Genomic DNA, 20,200 nt, shown 5'->3' on the forward strand with positions numbered 1-20,200 from the left:
CTGGGACCAGTTATCCTCCTGCACCTCCCCACCACACCCACTGCTTAGAAGTTGACTGGAGGGTTCATGTGCTAGTAAATAAAAGATTATGTTGGAGAGTAAGATACATCTAGTGTCCAAACATAGGTTGGTGAGGTACTTTACAAATTATTTCTGCCAGCAGTTAAAACTCATTGTTAGCTGTCATCTTGTCTTCTGAATGTGTTTCACTGGGAGAGAGGTGGAGCCAGCAGTTAATAGGTGTACTTTAGTGATAATGAATATAAAAGGTTGGGAATACTGCCTTTTGCTTGATGCTCTAAGTACCTTTGCTTTTCGTTCAGCTGATCTGTCACCCCTCAGATGTTTGAGATGCACGTTTTTCCAAATGGCTTAGTAGTGTATTTGATGTTTGTGAAACAAGTGTTTCAAAACTAATTTTGTTTGTAAACTCTGGAGTTCTGGAGGAGGTTTCCAGAGATGCACACCTGTTGCTTTCTGCCTGTAGCTCAGCTATAGCCCCTGGCTGTGTCAAACCACTGACATACTATTCTGTGTTTTGCCATGCTTGTTTTAGACCAGAAGTTTGCTCAGAAAAATAGCAAGTCTGTGCAACATGTGGTTTGCATGGGTAGATGGGGCACACTTGACTTGGTACATACCTCCTCTGGAAGTGCTGCTGCAAAAATCGTAACAGGCTGTTTTCTTGCAGCTGAGTCTCATAGACTCCTCTGGGAGACTGACACCAAATCCTTTGCCTCCCGCAGAGAATGAACAGCAGAAGACTGAAATGTTGCAGAAGTTTCATCACTTCCAGCATTTGGCAGAAGTTTACCATGCCTATCACTTCATTCACAGATACACTGTAAGATACTCACTTTAGAATTGTGTATTTATGCTTCCTGAGCTTTTTTCTTAGGGAGTCCAGAAATAACTAGGACTTTTCAGGCAATTAAGTATTGAGTGTAGATCAGTAATTCTGTATAGTAACTTTATTTATTTAACTTTACTTCATTATACAGCCTTCGGCTGTACATTCTGTACAAGAACTTGTGTTGCCTCAGCCCTTCACAGCTGCAGTGCAGTTGGAGCAGGGCTGTGCCTGACTCCAGGAGCAGTTGCTGTGCTGATGGCTGACCTCCTGCACCCAGCCTTTTTGATGGTGGTATCAGTTTGGTCCCACAGTGACCCAAGCCCCTGCTCCTGCACAGACCAGGGTCAGCTTTTCCCTCAGTCATGGGAAAACAGGGTTGAACAGAGGAAGGCACCCTAGGGATCCCCAGCCTAGGGCTTCCCACAGGGTGGTGAGTGTGTCAGCGATACGTAGTCACGAGTGAGGAGTCCCTGCTAATTACAGCAATTACAGTCATGTTGCCATCGCTGTTGGTAAAAATATCTGTTGTAAAAGATTTGAGAACCTTTGCTCTGTGCCCTTGCCCAAAAGATGACTCTGTGCTGTAGAGTCTTTGCTGTTAATCTACTTCAGACCTCACAGCGCTGGGGACTCTGCACTGTAGCAGTGCAGCCTGGCCTCGTTTTTAAATAACTTGTTAAATGTTCTGGTTTAGCTACACGGACCTTTCTGCATGTATCAGGCATGAGCTTTGGTGATAAAGACATGCAAAATCCACTTGCTATATTCTGTCAACACCTCTTTTTGCAACAGCATGAAAGAAACGCAGTACTGGAGATGCCTCATGCTTAGTGATGTGAGTTGTTTGTTTTCCAGCTTAGATATGTTGTGTCTGTGTTTTTCATACCACAGGAGGAGCCTTTCAGCTTCAACTCGCCTGAAACCCTCTTCAATATTTCCAGGTTTCTGCTTCACAGCTTAACAAAGGAGACTCCTTTGGGAATCTCAAAAGTGTATCCTTCTGATACAGTACAAAATCTAGAAATTATCATGTGAGATACATGAAAGGAATAACTGCTGTTGGTCCAAGGAAGGGATCTCCTAGAGGGAATCTTCAGTGTCAGCTATTGGTTGTCATTAATAGGAACTGACTTTTGTCCCTAAGCAATGAACAGTATCTTCAAACCATTGTATGCTAAGCTGCACTAGCTTTTTGTTGTTGATTTTTTTTTATATTCTTTTTTAATAGTTTTGGAAAGCTGTGCACATCAACTGTCATGTAGCTCAAACCACCCGCCCAGTCTGGTGTGTCGTCTGTGTCAGAGGAGCAAGTTCTAGGACACTGCCACAAGATGTTGGCTTTGAATCTCGACAGTGTTATGGCAAAGACACTGAACTGAAGCACGAGGAGGGGAAACCCAGGAGCTTCTGCTTCTCATGAGGCTGGTGTGTGCTGTCTGTCAGGCCAACATCTGCACAGCTTTGTCAGTGCACAGTGAATCTCTGGAGAGTGCTCCATGATTGGGCTGTGTGAAATGCACCTTTCTCTCAGAGATAACCAGAAGGTCACTGGATGCCAGAGGAGGAGAACTAATCATCTTGGTTACACTTCATTTCTGGCTTTGGATGGGATGTTAGATTTCCTTTTCATAACTTCCTCACTTACAAATGTATAGTCTTCCATAAAGTCTTGGATAATGAGCCTTGTGATCAGTAGATCTAAACAGCAGTTACTGTTTCACACTGGGGAAAGGGAAGGACAACCCTTGGTCAGTGGCATGGAGCCCACTCTTTCCAGTCACATCAGGTGTATTTACTTGGTGTCAGTGGGTTACTCATGTTGTAAAGATTTTGGGTCTTTTTTTGGCTTGGGCAAAATTTATGCACCCCAGAATTACTAAAATGTTGCAGATGGAGTCAGAATATTTAACCACAGCAATGTTTATGTAGGGTCAGTTCCTTACCTTGCTAATAAGTGCCCACAGGTGTTTTGATAGTCCTTTCACACATATTTGTAAATGAAGTTCTATAAATAGATTTCTCTGGGTAAACCTGTTTGAAGTCCTGGTGTTGGATATGCTTCATTGCACAGCTTCTCTGATTAGACAGAGTATTTCATTTTTTCCTAAATGCTGTATGTATTTTTATTCCTTAATTAAATTATAGCAAGACATTACTTGCCCTGGCAAAGCAGAGTAAGGCTCTTGGTGCATATAAACTGGCTCGTCATGCCTATGAGAAGCTTCAGGGACTGCATATCCCAGCCAGGTTCCAGAAATCCTTTGAGCTGGGCAGCCTGACAATCCGATCCAAGCCATTCCATGACAGTGAAGTAAGTTGTAATGTGTTTCATGTTAATCATTAATATGTGGCCTAATCCAAGAATCCGAGTTGCCGTATGTACAAAAAAAATCCGCAATATATTATGCATGGCTCTGTCACATAATTGTATTTCTGCTGGAAACACAGTCCTTTTATTGTTATTCTTCAGGTCAGACTTCCTTCTGCTCCTGAGAACAAATTAAAATCAGCCCTTGCTTTGTAGGCAGCTTCCATCCTCCCTCTCCTCTCTTGCATCCACCTTCCCCTCTGTCTATTAATTCTTTCAAACCCTTTTCTCCCCGGTCCACACGCTATTGCTCCACAGTCTTTGTCTCTCTCTCCAGCTGGAGGTCACTTTCATTTGTCCTACTCCTAACACTCCTTCCCTCCTTCCCTCAACCCTTCAATGACCTTCCTTCCTTAAGTCTTATTTTAACACCTTTTCTTCTTTTACTGTAGTTTGGCTCTCTGCAGTGTTCTATAAAGCCATGTTTCAGGGAGTACTCACTAAAAATAAATTGCATTGTGCCAGTGAACATGCACCTGGCCTCCTGAAATAATAGAAACACACTCTTAAGAACTGCCTAATATAACTCTGCTGTTGAAGAGAAATGAATTAATTGGAGAACCTAAATTTGACCAAACCTTAGAGCAAAAAACTGTGCTTCAGTAACCTTCTCTTTGGCTTCTTTTTGTATTGATTTGATGCAGTTTTCTGCTTCTGTTACTGCAAAGGCAAGGTGAAAATTTAATTGTTAGAATGGTGAAGACAGCTATTCTTAATGTGAAAACTTGCTGGTTTGTTAAAAAGGGTAAAGCTTTTTTAGATGTTGAAGGATCTGATTTCACAGCAGTGCTTCTCCAGAGTGGCCTTGGCGTTGTATCGGTGGTGTCAGCCGAAGGAGCCCGTATGTAATTGAAAACCAAGAGCTGAGGATGTGCCAGTCTGCAGTTACCGTGCTCTCAATGTGTCTTTGCAGGAGCTCCTGCCCCTGTGTTACAGGTGCTCCACCAACAACCCTCTGCTGAATAACCTGGGGAACGTCTGCATTAACTGCAGGCAGCCTTTCGTCTTCTCGGCCTCCTCCTACGGTGCGTTGGGATGTCCCATTTGCTCGTGCTTTGCAAGTAGATAAATGTTAACAGAGTAGACTCGTGCTTAATTTCTTCCCTCTGCAATGTTATTTGGCCAAACAAATGTTCCCTTTACTGTTGTTCAGTTCGAGCCTCTTGTCTGGGGCTGTTGGATCTCACTGCAGGGTGCGGGTGCAGCACAGCATCACTTTATTGCCAGACGCTGAATGCATCGAGTGCTCTGGGAATACTGACACAGTCCTTTCAGAAGTTCAGGGGGGTTGGTTTGCTGTAATTATATTTTATTTAACTTGTTTCCTGAGAGCAAGTGGGCAGAACACCACTGTCATGGAAGCCAGTTGCTGAAGGGGCACAGTATCTGCTGTGAGGCATTTCCTGAGTTCCTGCAGGTCAAACACTTCCTGCCTTTCCCACTCTTTAGAGGTGCTGCATCTGGTTGAGTTCTATGTGGAAGATGGCATCACGGATGAAGAAGCTGTAGCTCTCATTGATCTTGAAGCTCCAAGAGTGAGTAAAAGAGAGAATAAATGGCAAGAGATGATGAGTGACTGTATCCTTTTGATTAGAATTGGTTTCCAGTCCTTGTATAGGGAAAAATTAAACAATTTGGAATTTTTTTCCCCGTTTAGGTTTAAACCTCTCTTTTTTTGTCATATGACTGATGTGAGTACAATTACATTGTGTTTCCTTGTTGCATTAGTATAACAACCAAAGTATGATTTAACTAAACCTAATGTTGTCATGAAGCTTTTTCATCAGGACAGTTTGTTTCTAATCATGTGAAATGTTTATTTTTAACAGTGGAATGCTATGCTTTACCTATTCTGTGTGAATTGCTTTCTGTAAAGAATGAGTGGAATCTGGAGTGTGTTGCTTCCAATAACAGCTTCCTTTAGAGGTTACCTTCTCTCAGCCAAGGGAAGCAGCATGGACATTCTTCATAGCTATTGCTGTTGGGATCTGGTTTGAAATGCTTTGGCACCCAGAGCTCCCAGTTGCTGTGGGAGCCATAGAATATGAGGTGCAGAGTGATGCACAAGAACACACAAACTCTGACTGAAGCTGCTCAAAATTGTTTTTTCAATAGATTGCTTCCTTTACTCCGTCAGGAAGGGAGGCAGAGGTGATGTCATGCCTGGCTGTGGTCAGTCCTGCTGTTCTACAGCAACTGCAGTGATAAAATTCCCCAGTCATTGGGAATCCCAGCAAGGTCTTCTTGGTATTTTCTGTAATGATCTGGGCACTGTCACAGTTTAAGATACTGTGGAGCAGCAAGGGTACTGGTCCTGCTAGGGTGCTTTCATACTGATTCTGTGAGTGCTGGCTATGGTGAGTACAGTCAATTTTACAGGAACTCTTGTCCTTCCTTAAGAAATGCATCCAGATGGCCAGAGTTTGAGGCTTGATGACAGTACAGATATTATTGAGGAGGATGATCCCTTTACAGCAAAACTGAGCTTTGAGGTAAGAGCTTTACCTGTACCTTCCAGTTGTTTCTTTCTTGCTACCAACAGAAATTATTAGAAAACTTTACAGTCCATGCCAGTCTTCTGGTGTGCATGTGGTACAAAGATGAGAGCTGCAGAGCAGGAGACTGGGAGGACAGCACTTGAGAGGGAAAGGGATTTACCAGTTAGCTCCTCTCTTCAAAAAACAAAACAAAACATCAAAAAGAAACAAACGAAGCAACAAAATCCACACAAAAACCCCAACACAAACTCCACAAAACAACAAAGATGTTTGGAATTTTGTTTTCTCGCCATGCGCTGGTACAGCAGAGGTGTCCCATGGGGTACAAGCAGCACACCTATAGAGCAGGCCTTACTGTGAGGGTTTCATAAAAACTCTGGGCACGGCTGTTGTTTCCAGGGAATTGTAAAGGGATCCGTTGAAGGGATAATGGAAGCTCACTGGAACCAGATGTGGCTGGATGCTGCTGTCGCTGAAGGTGTTGGTGACACCGATGGAGAGTTTGGTGGGACAGGTCTTGGGCCAGTCCTACATGAGCAGTTTCTGCTGAATTTTACTTTGCTTCCTACAACAACTTATGAATCCTCAGGGGGCCTTGCAGTTGGTAACTGCAGTTCTCTGAACCTGCTCTCCTGCAGCAGGGAGGCTGCGAGTTCGTCCCGGTGGTGGTGAACCGCGCTGTGCTGCGGTCGATGAGCCGGCGGGACGTGCTGGTCAAGCGCTGGCCGCAGCCGCTGCGCTGGCAGTACTACCGCTCCCTGCTGCCCGACGCCTCCATCACCATGTGTCCATCCTGCTTCCAGGTACTGTTTTCATGGGGAAGTTTAAAAACAACCCAAAAAGCCCTATCCAGAACCCAGTGACTGAAATAATGCTAATCATCAAAACCTCATACTCTAAAATGTATTCAGCAAATTCCTGATTGAGGTAGAGACAGAGCAATGAAACCCCAACTCAGGGCTATGTGATGCACAGAGCTACCTTGGCAGTAGCTGAATTTGAGAAGTTGTCCTTACAGCAAGTCAGAGCCTCTTGAGCAAACCTTGGCTGACCAACAGAAGCTGGTTTGTATTTATTTCCTTTTGCTCTGTCTCTGTGACTTGGAGCCTGGTCTAGCAAGGAAGGTCAGTCAGTCACTAAGTTATCTTGTGGTTCAGCCCTGCTCCAGCCTCACTCAGGAATCGGTTTTTGAAATGCTGGAATTCGGTCATGTTTGCTTACACAGAAATTGTCTAATTGTTGTCCTTCCTTCAAAAGTAGTTAATGGGTTTGTGCCTCCTCAGCAGCACTGGCAGAGGTCTCTGAAGTGCTCACTGCTCTGTTCCAGCTGTAGCATTCAGGCAATTGAAACGGAGAGAACAGATCTCTCTGATGGTGGTTTCAGAATATTTGTGCTGTAGAGCAGCCGTTGAGCTCAGATTGCATTTTCTTTGAGCAGGGCACAGGCTAACTTGTGCTAAATCTGTTTCTAATTAACAGATGTTTCACACAGAAGACTATGAGCTCCTCATACTCCAGCATAGTTGTTGTCCGTTCTGTCGACGGAGAAGAGATGAGTCAAACCAATGAAGGAAACCAGTCTTTCATCTCAACAACAGTCTCTCCTGCTGGCTTGGCAAAACACTTCTTAGATCCATAAAGCTTTCCTAACAACTTAGGAAAGTCAGTCATCTTGCTCTATTTTGTTTGTAAGAGTTGAAGACATGTAACTATTTTTTAAATTAAAATGTCTGTTGTTTGTGAATGTGCTTTGCATTTCCCAGGCAAGCAGCTGAAGTGCCACAGAATTTTACAGGAATGTTTCTAGGGTCAAGTTCAGACTTTAAGTAATTGTTTTTACTCCAGATTGTGTTAGGATTTGATTTGCTTCTTAATACACACCTGTTATTGACAGATCTTCAAATAAATGGGACTGTTTTTCACTACTCTTTGTCTTGGAATTTGCTGTAGTGCTCCTGCTTCTGATCTTGAATTTCTTTTTCCTTTGTATTCAATTTAGGCAAGAAGAGAGTTAAAATGTAGAGCCCTTCAAGTGTAATCTGCAGAGTTCCAGCTGTTCTTGGCACTGGGGGCATCTCACAGCCACCCTGGGGTGGGGGATGGTTCAGTCTCTGTGGAATTCACCTGGTTAAAGTGCAGGATGTCAGGTTGTGCATACCTGAGCATACCTCTGACCATTCCTGAGCTCCCACCATCCCTTGGCCATGGTGCTGCCATGGAGGGGTGTGCTAAGGGAGTGCTGCTGAGCAGGGTGTCCCCAGCACTGTGTCAGTCGGGAGCTGAGGGCGAGCCACGTGTGCGGGTGGGAGGACACGGACCTGCTGCCTTCTGCTCCAGCCCCTTGCAGAGGCACGAGACACGGGGGGTCAGTCCCAGGCAGCTCCTATGTTGGCTCACTCTCCCCACAGGACTGGGCAGGAAATAGGAGAGCAAAAGCCAAGAAGCTCCTGGGTTGAGATAAATACAATTTAATGGTTGAAGCAGAGCTCTGCGTGCAAGCAAAGCAAAGCAAGAAGGAATTTATTCCCTGCTTCCTGGAGAGCAGGGCTCAGCATGAGTAACCATCACTTGGGAAGGCAAACACCACAAACACAACATCCTCCCTTCTTCCTCCTTTCCCTGAGCTTTTATTTTGGAGCATGACATCATCTGGAGCGAGACAGCCCTTTGGGCAGCTGTCCCAGCTCTGTTGCTCCCTGCCCCCTGCCCAGCTCTGGCCTATTCCTGAGGGAGACAGAGCAGGGAAAAAGGAAATCCCAATGCTGTTCAGGCACCTCTCAGCCCCAGCTACAGCACCGGTGTGTTCCCAGCATTGGTTTGGACACCAAAGCACAGCACCCCACACTGCTGTGAGGGAAGTGAGCTCCGTGCCAGCCATACCAACATAGCCCTCAGGATGGTCACAGTCACTCTCTGGCAGCAGAAAGATTCATGAAGGTAACAGGCTGGGCTGGAGCTGGGAGGCGATAGGTCTCTTGCCTTGAAACCGGTATAAAACTGTGCCCGTGTTGCCACGAGTTCTGCTGTGATGGCAGCCTGTCTGTCCCAGCCTGCCTTTGCCCTGAGTGGGAAAGGACACGGTACCTTCTCAAGCGACTGGCTGAGGTGTTTGGTGCTGGCAGAGCAGCTCCCACAGGAGCAGCACCTTGCCTGTGAAATGGGATGTCTCTGCTCAAGTACCTCTGGAAAGGGAGAGCCTGCAACGCCATGGCCAGGTTTCGAGGCCCTCAGTGGTTCCTGACCAAGTTTGCTTAATTTACCACTTTAAAAACATTCTGTTCTAATTACAGCTCTCTGCTTTCTAACTCAGCTGTCACTGTTTGCAGTGAAGACTCTGCTACTGACACAGACAAACAATGCTGTTTGAGATGCAAGCCAGGGTGGAGTTCGGTTCCTTCTCCTGGAACTGAGCTGGTTGTGCAGAGCCAGTGGGAATGAAAAATTATAAAAATAAAGAGAAAGGGTTTGCTGTGACACAGACACAAAACAGATCAAGCAAGGAAGCTTTTTTTTTTTTTTTAAATAACCAACTCTGTGAATAAAGTCTAGCTTTGAAAAACCTATTGGGCTTTTCTGTGCAGGAACAGTCAGGTCTCACATCTCACACATGTGAGACAAGGTGTTCTAGTCCAGGCTTTCCTGTGCCATGGAGCCTCCTGGCTGACTTCATGCTGAGGCGTCCCTGGAGCTACAAGAGGTCCCACCACTGTGCTTTGGTTAGAAGCTGTTGTGAGCAATTTGTCCTGTTCCTCTACCTCATTGCTGCCTGCCTGTCCCACTGCTGCATCCAGTGGTGACGCACACCAGCCTAAGCTCCGCGCAGCAGCTGCTACCTCAGCAGTGGCTTATTGCATCAGCTTAAGGTGTATTGGGAAATAAACCTTTAATCCTTGTGTGCCCACGTACAAGTGTGAACAGCTGCATTTGCAGTTAGAGTGGCACTGCTCTGGCCTTGGCAACAAGTGTGAGAAGTTAATTGAGAGGGGCTTAGGGTGAGCAGAGTATGTTAAGGTAAGGAAGACCTCTTGGACTGTCCAGAGAGCATGGCCTGCATTGGGCTGCGGCCAGCCAGGTCTGCCCTCATCTGTGGTGCCAGCACTTCAGCTCTTTTCCCCCTTCTCTGCTTAAAGGGAAGGTTTCCCAACTTGGTCTCTGCTTTAGAGAGGTACAGTGCTTTGTGCTTTTTTCTGTTAAACTTTTTGCTAAACCAAATCACAGGGAACACTGGTGAAAACTAGGCCAGGACTGGAGGAAGTTTATTAAGGCCAAGAGGACGTGAGTTTCTGCCCACCTCACACCCATGAGCTCCAGCAGCTCTGGCACATCCTCCTGTGCTGGATGAGACCCTCATGTTCACCTGTTCCTGGCTGTGAGGAACACTCAGCTCAGCCCCAAATGCAGCCAGAACAGCGAGGGGAGGTGAGTGCTCAGCTCCCTTCCAGCCTCCATCACATGCCAAGGGGCAGAGCAAACAGCTCTTGCCTGGCCTCCACAGGGGAACCAGCTGGTGCCTGCATGCCTGCCAGCTGGAATGTTAGTGACTGCTAGTGAGAAAGGTGGTAAACAGGGGGCGGCAAAAAAGAGAAGAGATGGAGAAAATAGCTTTGGAGCTTAAAAGATTAATCACAATGATGCGAACTGTGAGGAACCTCCAGAAGAGAACTCCTCTGTGGTTAGCTCCTTGTGCTCACCCCCTGTACGTGTTGTCTCATTGCCTCTGAAAAATTAAGACAATATCTAACTCATCTGCTGTTTGGCACAAAGAATGTTTCAAGCATAATCAAGTTCACTGAGTGGGCAGGCAGAGAGACATGAAGGACTGAAGTTTGATGGCTATACAAAGTTCGAGGAGACTGAAGATGTCTGTTAACCAGCATATGAGGTCGGGTGTTGGCTTCAGCTCTGAACCTCCCATCAGTGCCCTGGTCCAGCAGCATTCTCAGCACCAGTGCAGAACGACTCCAGTCCAGGACAGATGGACTAGGTTACTTATTAGGTGTTACCAATGAAGTTGGCATGACTCAAACCACGCACAAAGCCAGGCACAAAGGAGATGCTACAACTGGTAACCCGCCATTGGGGCCAGTGTTTCACGGTAGTGGTCAAACCTCTGCAGCCAAATCTTGAACAGAAAGAGAAGTGGCTGGAACATGTGGAAGAAGAGTTGGTGACATCACCTTCTGCAGCCTCCCACAGGGAGGTTATGGGGGTGACAGATCTCCAGTGGGGACTGGCTGGTGTCATGGACCCACATTCACCTTGTGAGAATGGAGCTGGGACACCCCTCTGTCACTGAGGGACCACACACACCACACCTGTCCAGCCCAGCCACCATCTGCAGCCCCCAAACCCACAGTCCTGGGGTGTGAACCACACACATCCCTCTTGTTAGTGGGGGATGGAAAAGAGAGCAGAGCCTTGCGAGTGGAGCTGCTGCCTGGTTTGATCACCCCCAAATGAAAGGTGAGGTGCAGAGCTACCTCTTTATATGTGACCATGAGCCATGGTTTCCAACAATGACAGTGAGGGCCAGAAACAGGTGTCACCTTAACAGCTTCCCAGGAAAGCCAATTACCCCTGGATGATTATGATTAATAATTCCCTAAACCCTAATCGTGCTGACACCGGTGTCCAGGGCTTACCCCGGGGGCACTTTATAAGAGGTGCCCTGTGGAGGGGAGCGTAGCCGCTTCTCCTGGGGGTGACAGTGAAGGCTGAGAGGTGGCGGGAGCTCCACTTCAGAGTCGATCCCCCCGTGCACAAAAGAACCCCCTAAGTAAGAGCGAAAGGCACCTCACGAACCACAACCATGAACGGGACAGAAGGCCAAGACTTCTACGTGCCCATGTCCAACAAGACCGGGGTGGTGCGGAGCCCCTTCGAGTACCCCCAGTACTACCTGGCTGAGCCCTGGAAGTTCTCAGCACTAGCTGCCTACATGTTCATGCTGATCCTGCTCGGCTTCCCCATCAACTTCCTCACGCTCTACGTCACCATCCAGCATAAGAAGCTCCGGACACCTCTAAACTACATCCTTCTGAACCTGGCGGTCGCTGACCTCTTCATGGTCTTTGGAGGCTTCACGACCACCATGTACACCTCGATGAACGGGTACTTTGTCTTTGGAGTAACAGGGTGTTACATTGAAGGCTTCTTTGCCACACTGGGAGGTAAGTTTTCCAAATATTCTAAAGTCTCCTGCCAGGAGTTGCCCCAGATTTTAGGAGTGGGAGGGAAGACACACACATGATCTTGGCAGAATATGGTACCTGGAAGGTCTGCTGCTGCTGTGGGTCAAGGCCATTGCCATGTTTCTGGGTGGGAGGCAAAGAAAGTGACAAATGACACTTGTTTTTTTAACCTTCTTTTGGGAGCCACCCGCTCAGTATCCTGAGAACCACAGTGCAGCAATGAAAAGCCACCAGTAGCAGATTTTGCAGTTGTTGAATTTGCACATCTCCTTGGCTCACTTTCTGAGTCAAGAGATGACAGTTTTCTTCCTCCTGTTTTGCGAGTCTGTTCCTCCAGTTTCACAAGCACTGGTGTGGTGCACAGTGGTGCAGGCAAGCAGAGCTGGTTCTCCTCCCCATGCCAGCCAGGCTTGGACCCAAAGAGATGTTAAACAAAAATTGTGTGTGTAAAAATGCTCTCCTCCATTTAGCTCAGCCTTCAGCCACAGCTACTGCTTTACCGGTTTGATCCTTGTGGCACAAGTTTCCAAGGAAGCTGTGGGTAGAAAGGGGAAATCCTGGGATGACGGGCACTCACTGCATCTCAGAGTGTGGCAGTAGGCTTGCAGGTGCAGGTTGAATGGTGGGATTCAGTCTGAGTTGGATGGTGGGATCCAGCCATGGATCTCAAAACATAGCAGCAAAGTGGTTCCTGTGGGTAAGCAGTGCAGGGAGGAGGAGTCTTCTCACACTGTCCTATCGCATCTGCACTTGACCTTTGTTCATTTCTTTCCGAACCCTTGATGGAGATTTAACAGCTGCCAGGAGTTGTCCTCAGGAACATCAGTCTGAGGAGGCTTCATGCTGCCATCACAGTATTTTTCTCTTCCTGTTGTTCAAAGTCCCTGTGTCCCTCTCTGTCCCCCTCCCCGGTGCAGGTGAAATTGGTCTCTGGTCTCTGGTGGTCCTGGCTATCGAAAGATACGTAGTGGTCTGCAAGCCCATGAGCAACTTCCGCTTCGGGGAGAACCACGCCATCATGGGTGTAGCCTTCTCCTGGATCATGGCCTTGGCATGCGCGGCTCCCCCGCTCTTCGGCTGGTCCAGGTAGGGGGGGCACCAGGCCCAGTGCAGGGGGCGTGGGAGCCTGGCTGGCAGCTTGGTTGTGTCTTCCAGTCTATCTCCTCTGCTGGGCACTGACCTGCTGGGCTCACCTTGCAGGTACATCCCCGAGGGCATGCAGTGCTCATGTGGGATCGACTATTACACTCTGAAGCCAGAGGTCAACAATGAATCTTTCGTCATCTACATGTTTGTGGTTCACTTCATGATCCCTCTTGCAATCATTTTCTTCTGCTACGGGAACCTGGTTTGCACTGTCAAGGAGGTGGGTATCTGCCAGTGACAGTGGGCCGAGGGTCATCTCCATCCCCAGTGCTGGGAAAGGGCCCACACCAGGTTCCAGACTGGTGATGGGGTGGGCCTTCCAGGGGCCAAGCTGGCCCTCCATGAAGAGGGAAAGAGCAAATTCCAGATGCGCAGCTTGACTTCCATGAGCCCTCACCCCACATCCCTGCCGGCGCAGCACTCTCTGGCTCCATCAAATTTCCATTTCCTTCTGCCCACAGGCTGCTGCCCAGCAGCAGGAGTCTGCCACCACCCAGAAGGCAGAAAAAGAAGTAACCCGCATGGTCATCATCATGGTCATTTCCTTCCTGATCTGCTGGGTCCCCTATGCCAGTGTCGCGTTCTACATCTTCACCAACCAGGGGTCAGACTTTGGGCCCATCTTCATGACCATCCCAGCATTCTTCGCCAAGAGTTCCTCCATCTACAACCCTGTCATCTACATCGTAATGAACAAACAGGTAAGTGGCAGGGGGTGAGACAACTCCTTTTTTGTGTTTCAGTTTATAACACCTGGCAGAGAGTTACGGCATCTCAAGCTGCCAGTGGGCTGGAGGGGGGGTTGTTTCCAGGTGATCTCATCCTGGTACATGGGAGGGTGACTGTGCAGCTCAGCCTTGGCATTGCGTAAATCTCACGAATGCAAGGCCATCCAGCCTGAAATGATGCAGGTGCTGCGTTGATGGAGGAGCCGGGGCTTCAGCAGGCAGGGCTGGCAGCAGCCAGTGGGGCAGGAGACTCCATTGGTGTGGTGCCTCCTGTGCTGTGGTGCTGGGGGCTTCCAAGCAGCTCTGCTGAACTTGGAGACAGCCCTGTAGGCAGAGCTGCCTGGTGTCTGCCTACCTCACACTGGGCTTCCCTCTCTCCCAGTTCCGTAACTGCATGATCACAACCCTCTGCTGTGGCAAGAACCCTCTGGGAGATGAGGACACATCTGCTGGCAAGACAGACACCTCCTCCGTCTCCACCAGCCAGGTCTCTCCTGCATAGGCCCCACCTGGGCCAGTCCCTGGGGTGCACGAACTTAGTCCCACCGCTGTCACCACCTGCCCCTGCTTCTCCACGGCCAAGGCCCTGTGGGGCGGGCTCCTCTCTCCTGGCACTAGGAACCCTGGGAACAAGGCTGAAAATGTGTACACACGTTTTGTAATTAAAATGCAAAGATTTAGTTCCTCTGGCGTATATCTGTGAGTTTCTGTTGACTTGCTGAGAGTTCGTGCCTCAGCTCTGAGTGCAGACCCTGGGTCGGACAGCCCTGCCATGCCTGGGCCGTGGCAGAGCTGCCCTCGCCTCTCTCTCCCCACCTTGACACCCGGCCAGGGCACGTCCTGCCTCTGCTGCTGCCGGGGCCGCAGCTGGGGCCATCTCCCATCTCTGCTGCCGGAGATGAATCCTAGCCAGTGTCACACAGCCGCTCGGTCCTGCCATGCTCCAGCTGCCCGGAGCAGGTTTGGCGGCGTTGAGGTGCCCCCAGCCCTGCCAGGTGCTACCAAATTCAGCCCTGCCCCACCTCCAGCCTGTCAGAAGCCCACGGAGGCGCTGCATCCCCTCCGGGGGACAGCACAGATACCGGTGCACATGGGCCCTTCTGTGCTGCAGCGGTGAAGGTCGTGGATCCTGCCCAGCAGGCAGGAGCTCGGAGGGCCCTGCCAGAACAGCACAGCACGGCACAGCACGGCACAGCATGGCACAGCACGGCACGGCACAGCATGGCATGGCTCCGTGCTCGCTCCTGCAGCATGGGCACAGCAGCACGTGGACAGAGCTTGCACCCTCAGCAGCAGCCGTGCTCCCCGTCCCCCACACTCTTTCCCACAGTCCCATCCGTCATCCTTAGGCATCTTTGGACCCCCTGGGCCAAGCCCCCAGCACACTCCCCCACACCCCTCCCCATTTCAGCTGCAGCCAGTTTGGCCTCGGCCCAAGAGGAGGTTTTGGGCAGCTCCTGTGCTGTTGAGGCTCGCCGGGTGCAGGGCTGAGCTCCTCCCGCGCCGCAGCAGGCAGGACCCAGCAGCATATGGCTCAGTGACGCCAACATATGTTCGAAGCACTACAAGATGGCATATTGCAATTGTAGCACTGTTCTTCATTTTTATTTTTAGCTCAGTTACACAAATAAGATGTTTTTCTTGCTGTTCAGTGTTATCAACATTTGAAACTATTTTTGTACATTATTATCCTCTCTGATTTCTAATCCTATGCAGCTTTGCAAGGACTAATAGGGAACGTATAGTGCCCATGCAAGTTAAACCCTTAATAAAGAGCAATTTGCAAGTACAATTCTCTCATTATTTTTTTTTTATCCATACTTCTGCATATTCAGTGAAATCTAAGGATTAGAGTTTTATGAATAATTCAGTGTTTAGGCTGATGTCTGATTCATGTACTTCGAATCTGGGAGGTGGTTTTGGAGGGAAGAGAAGGAAGGATTTGGTGTTTATTTGCTGTCCATGAGGCTGTGCTCCAGAGGAGTGTGGCAATGCCTGGCACCACAGCTCGTCTGCCTGTGCAGGACCAGCCCCAGCACACAGCCTGGCCCCGAGCCTGCGGGCTGTCACTCCTCACCATGCCCAGCCCTACGGCTACTGCTGGTGGTGCTGGTGGCAAGCAAGGGTTTGGGACCCCCCTGCCAGCTCAGCTGGGTACCAGAGGCATTGCAGAGCTGCCAGAGATGTGATGGATGGATCCAGGTGGAGGATGGTGCCAGGCCCTGCCTCCTTCCAGTGTCCCCACTGTCCGCTTCCTGGGGAATTTGGAAATGGACTGGAAACGGAGCAGGGAGCAGGCTGGTGCTGCTGGTCTGGGGGGAACTGGGCATGTCATGCTCCAGGCATTCAATCTCTCTCCCAGCTGCCAGACCTGCTTCCTGCTGCCACCTCAGCCAAGATCTGGCTCCCAGGCTCAAGTGGTGGGCATAGACCTTGATGAAGGTCTCTGTGGGCAGTAGTTTGCAGGTCCATTGCCATGGTGACAGGTCTGCTGAGGTGGCCAGGAGCCAATCCTGCCACATTGTAATCTTGGCTCCCAGCTTCTTCACCTTTCAGACAGACAATGCACACGGAAGCCCCGTGAGTCTCCTGTGTACAGAGGGAGGGATTGATGGGGCACTGGGGAGGAACACAGCAGTCGCCCAGGTGGGGTCATTTGTGCTGTTCCTCCACCAAAGAACCTTCAGTGATTTACTCAGGCTCACCTTGTGAGCGTAGGTGGCAGCAGAGAGGGGACGTGGAGGGGACATGGCTGTCTGTGTCCGGGGCTGGGAGTGCTCTCCCCCGAGCATGGTGGGATTCAGTGGGCAGGGATGAATGGTCGTCCTGCTCATGAACATGATCATGGAGATGGTGGGGGGGAGTCACTTTGCTGATTAACCAAGCAGCTCTTTATTTTCCTCCTCTCCTTTGTGGGATTGTTTTTTCCCCTCCTTATCAGACCCCTGCTTCTCAGTGAAGCAAAGGGAGATAGCACATCCCACCAGCACACTGGGAACAGGTCTGTGTGGGCCGCACGCTGCAAGCTGGCTCCCCGTGCACCCCACAGCAAATACTATCAGCAAGCTGCCATCTCAGCACCCCAACATCCACCCAGTGCTCTGCCTGTTCAGGGCAATCATCCCACACACTCCCAGTCTCTCATCCCTCTCCAAACTATCTGCTCAGGTCTGCCCTGAGCCCCTCCAGCCCCACACAAAACTCTGGCAAAGGGCACTTGAATTCCCAGCCCCCAGCTCCCACCTGGGGCGGAGACCAGAGCAATTAGCAGCTGCCAACCAGCTGCCATCCAGGCTGGTTATCGGATAAATTGCAGGGAGGTGAGCTGGGCCTAAGGAGCAGGGTTGGTGGTGCTGTGGGTGGAGTTGGAGCTGCCTGTGCCCGGGGCTGTGGGCTCCTGTGTTCTGCTATGGAGCCTCAAATGGGTAAGGGGTCTGCAAGCGCTGCAGGGTCCTGCAGAGCTGGGTCTCTGGTGAGTCTCAGCTGGGACTCTAGGGCTCACTTTGGGTTCTGGTGGGGCTGGGTCTCTGGGGCTTGGTTTGAGCTCTAGTGGCCACAGTCCCTGTGAGGCTGTAGGGATGAGTAGAGTTATGGCTGCTCAGCTTCTGGGGGCTTTGCAGCCCTTGGAGGTGTGAGTGTCTTGGGGCTGGACCCCAGTCTCAAATGGTGCCTCTTCCAACCTGACTCCCAGGTCTGCTGGTCCTGGGCGGTGTGGCCCAGCGCCCTTCAACCCTGCAGATGGTCAAAGAGGCGCTGCAGGCCCAAGATGAGAAGAAGGGTGCCTCTGTCTTCACCATCAAGCAATTCATCCTGGCCAAGTACCCCACCGAGGATCCTATCCGGCTCAAGTACCTGCTGAAGCAGGCGCTGAGCAAGGGGCTGAGCTGTGGGGAGCTGGTGCGGCCCCACAACTCCTCTGCTGTGGGGGCCACCAGCACCTTCATGGTGAGCAGGGGGCTGCCAGGGCGGCTGGGGGCTGAGGTGCTGCCTGGGCCCACTGACACCCTGCTTTCATCCCCAGTTAGCACCCAAGGAGCCACAGCACAGGCAGCATCTGGGCCAGGCAAATCCTGACAGAGGAGAGGCCCCGAAGCCAGGACAGGAAGGGACCACCAAGGACCCCTGTGCCCCTGTGGCTGGTGCACAACAACGAGGTAAAGGGCTTCTGGGGCATGAGCCACCCCGTGCTGCCTGGCCCCACCAGGACTCATCCACTACCCCGTCTGCATGTACCATGAAGCAGCAGCTAACAGCCATGAAGCAGAAGCCAAAAGCAAAGCCCATGGGTGTGAGTAGGTGATGGCAGTGGGGCTGGGTGGCTCATGGCATGGCAGCACCCTGAGGTGCTCTCTTCCCTCTCCTCCAGGCCCAGCCACGAGCTGCAGTGAAGCCTGGGAGCGATGGAGCAAAGCCCCCGAGAGCTGCCAACCATCCCCAGGCCCCTGGCACGGGGTGTTCAGGGCCCCCGAGAGCTGCCCACTGCTCCCAGGCCCCTGGCACAGGGTGTTCAAGGCCCCCACGAGCTGCTGACCACCCCCAGACACTTGGCAAAGGGTGCTCAAGGCCCTGTGGGGCTGAGGCTGCAGGAAGGAGCAAAAGTGACAGTTCTGTGGGTGCTGGGACAAAGGGGCCCCAAAAGGTCCCTGGGGGAAAGAGCAAGGGGAAGGTGCTCAAGGGGGCACAGCAGGATCCCCCCAAAGCACAGAGGGGTCAAGGCCAGGCGAGGAAGCCCTGGGTGACCCCAGGAGCCAGGCAGGGGGAAGCCAGACTGCAGAAGGCAGCGTCCCCTGGAGAGGACAGAACGGCTCTGTTGGGGGGCCCAGACAGTCTCGCTTAGCCCTGCTTCAGCTGGCCCCAGGCCCTTGGGGTCTGGGTTGCTTTTAGTCCCCAGGACAGGTTTTAACTCTGTGTTTACCCTCTCCTAATAAAGCTTCTTTACTCACCTCATAGTATGGCCTGACTGCTGCCCTGGTTGTGGGCCCCTGCCCCTGGGCTCTCATTTCCCAGCCCTGGCTTCATGCTGCATGGCATGGTACTGAGTCGATACTGCAGGCAGCTGCCTCTCTGCCTGCCCTCATGGAGAGGTGCCCTGTCTGTCCCCGTGTCCCCAGCTGTGGTGCCAGGGGTATGCTGGGCTTGGGGGGCTCTGTGTGTGTGCAGGCTGGCAGTGATGGCCTGGGCAGGGGCCCTGGGACCCATGGGACACAGCATGGTGCCACCCCCCAGAATGGAGAAGCTCAGGCTTGGCTAGTCCTGCTGGTGTGGACTGTGAGGTGTCGAGCCCTCTGCCCTCTTGGCTGCCCTTGTGCTGATGCCTGGCTGAGCTGGGATTATGAGAGTGCCGGGGTGGGAGGTCTGGGTGCATGCCATGGTCTCGAGCACTGGGGGGAGCTGCGTGTGCTCTAACTATAGTAAGAGAAAGATAGAGGTGTTTTAGGGCTCAAAAAATGAGTTTGGAGTGCTTCCTGTAGCCCCCAGCATAGTTTGTGCTCTTGTTATCTGTCTGTGGCACAGTTCCCATATCCAAACCTGTCTTGTGAGCTCCTATGGGTCAGTGTGTGACACTTTCATTTAATAACTTCAAATGCCTCAATTTCTCTTGCTCTGCCCAGAGCAGAGCCCTTCTGAAGGTCAGGCTGATCGTGTAAAGGGTTACAGTCCTCCTGGGTGGGAGAAAATAAGTGGAAGTAAAACTCTTCCTAAAGAGGATTTCACTAATCTGCAGCTGGCCTTGCCAATGCCCTCCAAGGCTCCTGGCCTTGCTCTGGGGCTTAAGCAAGAGCTGAGCAAACTAACTTCTCTTTAAACTTCAGCCTTTACTATGTTGATCCATCTTTAAGGGAGCTGGAACTCGTGTCCCTCAAGGGACAGGGTGGGGAATATGACAGCAGTAACTGAGCTGAGTTCACTGGATCCTCTGACAGTGGTGGCCTCACAGAGCCCCGCTCGCCCATGTGGCAATGTCCCAACAGGGCAAGGAAGGGGCTGTGTCCTCTCTCCTCACCATCTGCAGTGTGAAACGTGCAGCTCTCTTGCTTTGAGAGAGGCCAAGTCATTTAATGGCTGGATTTAGCTTTACTAAGAATCAACTTCCTAGCAGGAGAAAAAAATCCCTCCAGTGTCTGGAAAGTGCAGCTTTTACTGGAGGAGATGGAAGAGCATGGATTTAGCAATGCCATGGTTATTAAGGCCCTTGGGCCAAGCTGGTGTCAGGGTGCTGAAGCTGCAGCCTGGTCTGACAGTGCAGGGAGGTGCTGGCTCCCCAGGACTGGGGGGAGGCACTGTCCTGTGGACTGGGCAACTGGCAGAGGTGAGGGTGCCCGGCCCCAACTGCTGCTGTGGGGCTGCTGGTCTTCACGTGTGCAGCACAGTGTCAGTCAGTTCGGGTGCCAGTCGTCTGCTCCCGTGCCTGCTCC

The 20,200-nt window shown here is 50.8% G+C and overlaps 3 protein-coding genes across 5 annotated transcripts in view; all 3 read left to right on the forward strand.

The window, feature by feature from the left end:
- Window positions 1-7,644, forward strand: part of IFT122 (intraflagellar transport 122) — a 31,660-nt gene extending 24,016 nt beyond the window's left edge. For 2 of the 3 annotated variants that reach the window (XM_027640410.1, XM_027640412.1), the window contains 8 exons: window positions 747-844; window positions 1,745-1,845; window positions 2,999-3,164; window positions 4,135-4,246; window positions 4,671-4,799; window positions 5,634-5,713; window positions 6,358-6,522; window positions 7,199-7,644. In XM_027640410.1, the coding sequence (XP_027496211.1) occupies window positions 747-844; window positions 1,745-1,845; window positions 2,999-3,164; window positions 4,135-4,246; window positions 4,671-4,799; window positions 5,634-5,713; window positions 6,358-6,522; window positions 7,199-7,288 (941 nt within the window). In that variant the 3' untranslated portion in view covers window positions 7,289-7,644. The remainder of the gene's footprint in view (window positions 1-746; window positions 845-1,744; window positions 1,846-2,998; window positions 3,165-4,134; window positions 4,247-4,670; window positions 4,800-5,633; window positions 5,714-6,357; window positions 6,523-7,198) is intronic. The other variant, XM_027640411.1, reaches the window with a different exon arrangement.
- Window positions 7,645-11,424: 3,780 nt separating this feature from the next.
- RHO (rhodopsin) lies at window positions 11,425-14,475 on the forward strand. The gene is made up of 5 exons (XM_027640753.1): window positions 11,425-11,889; window positions 12,828-12,996; window positions 13,111-13,276; window positions 13,518-13,757; window positions 14,167-14,475. Exons 1-5 carry the CDS (start codon window positions 11,529-11,531, stop codon window positions 14,284-14,286), a joined length of 1,056 nt encoding a protein of 351 aa, XP_027496554.1. The 5' UTR covers window positions 11,425-11,528; the 3' UTR covers window positions 14,287-14,475.
- Window positions 14,476-17,462: 2,987 nt separating this feature from the next.
- On the forward strand, window positions 17,463-20,103 carry LOC113945738 (histone H1oo). Its single transcript, XM_027640269.1, has 4 exons — window positions 17,463-17,729; window positions 17,806-17,938; window positions 18,014-18,072; window positions 18,151-20,103. The coding sequence occupies exons 1-4, from the start codon at window positions 17,523-17,525 to the stop codon at window positions 18,619-18,621; spliced, it is 870 nt and encodes a 289-aa protein (XP_027496070.1). The 5' UTR covers window positions 17,463-17,522; the 3' UTR covers window positions 18,622-20,103.
- The last annotated feature ends 97 nt before the right edge of the window (window positions 20,104-20,200 follow it).

Source organism: Corapipo altera, unplaced genomic scaffold, assembly GCF_003945725.1.
Source record: "Corapipo altera isolate COAL_440 unplaced genomic scaffold, ASM394572v1 55, whole genome shotgun sequence".
In the NCBI taxonomy this organism is placed as follows: Eukaryota; Metazoa; Chordata; class Aves; order Passeriformes; family Pipridae; genus Corapipo; species Corapipo altera.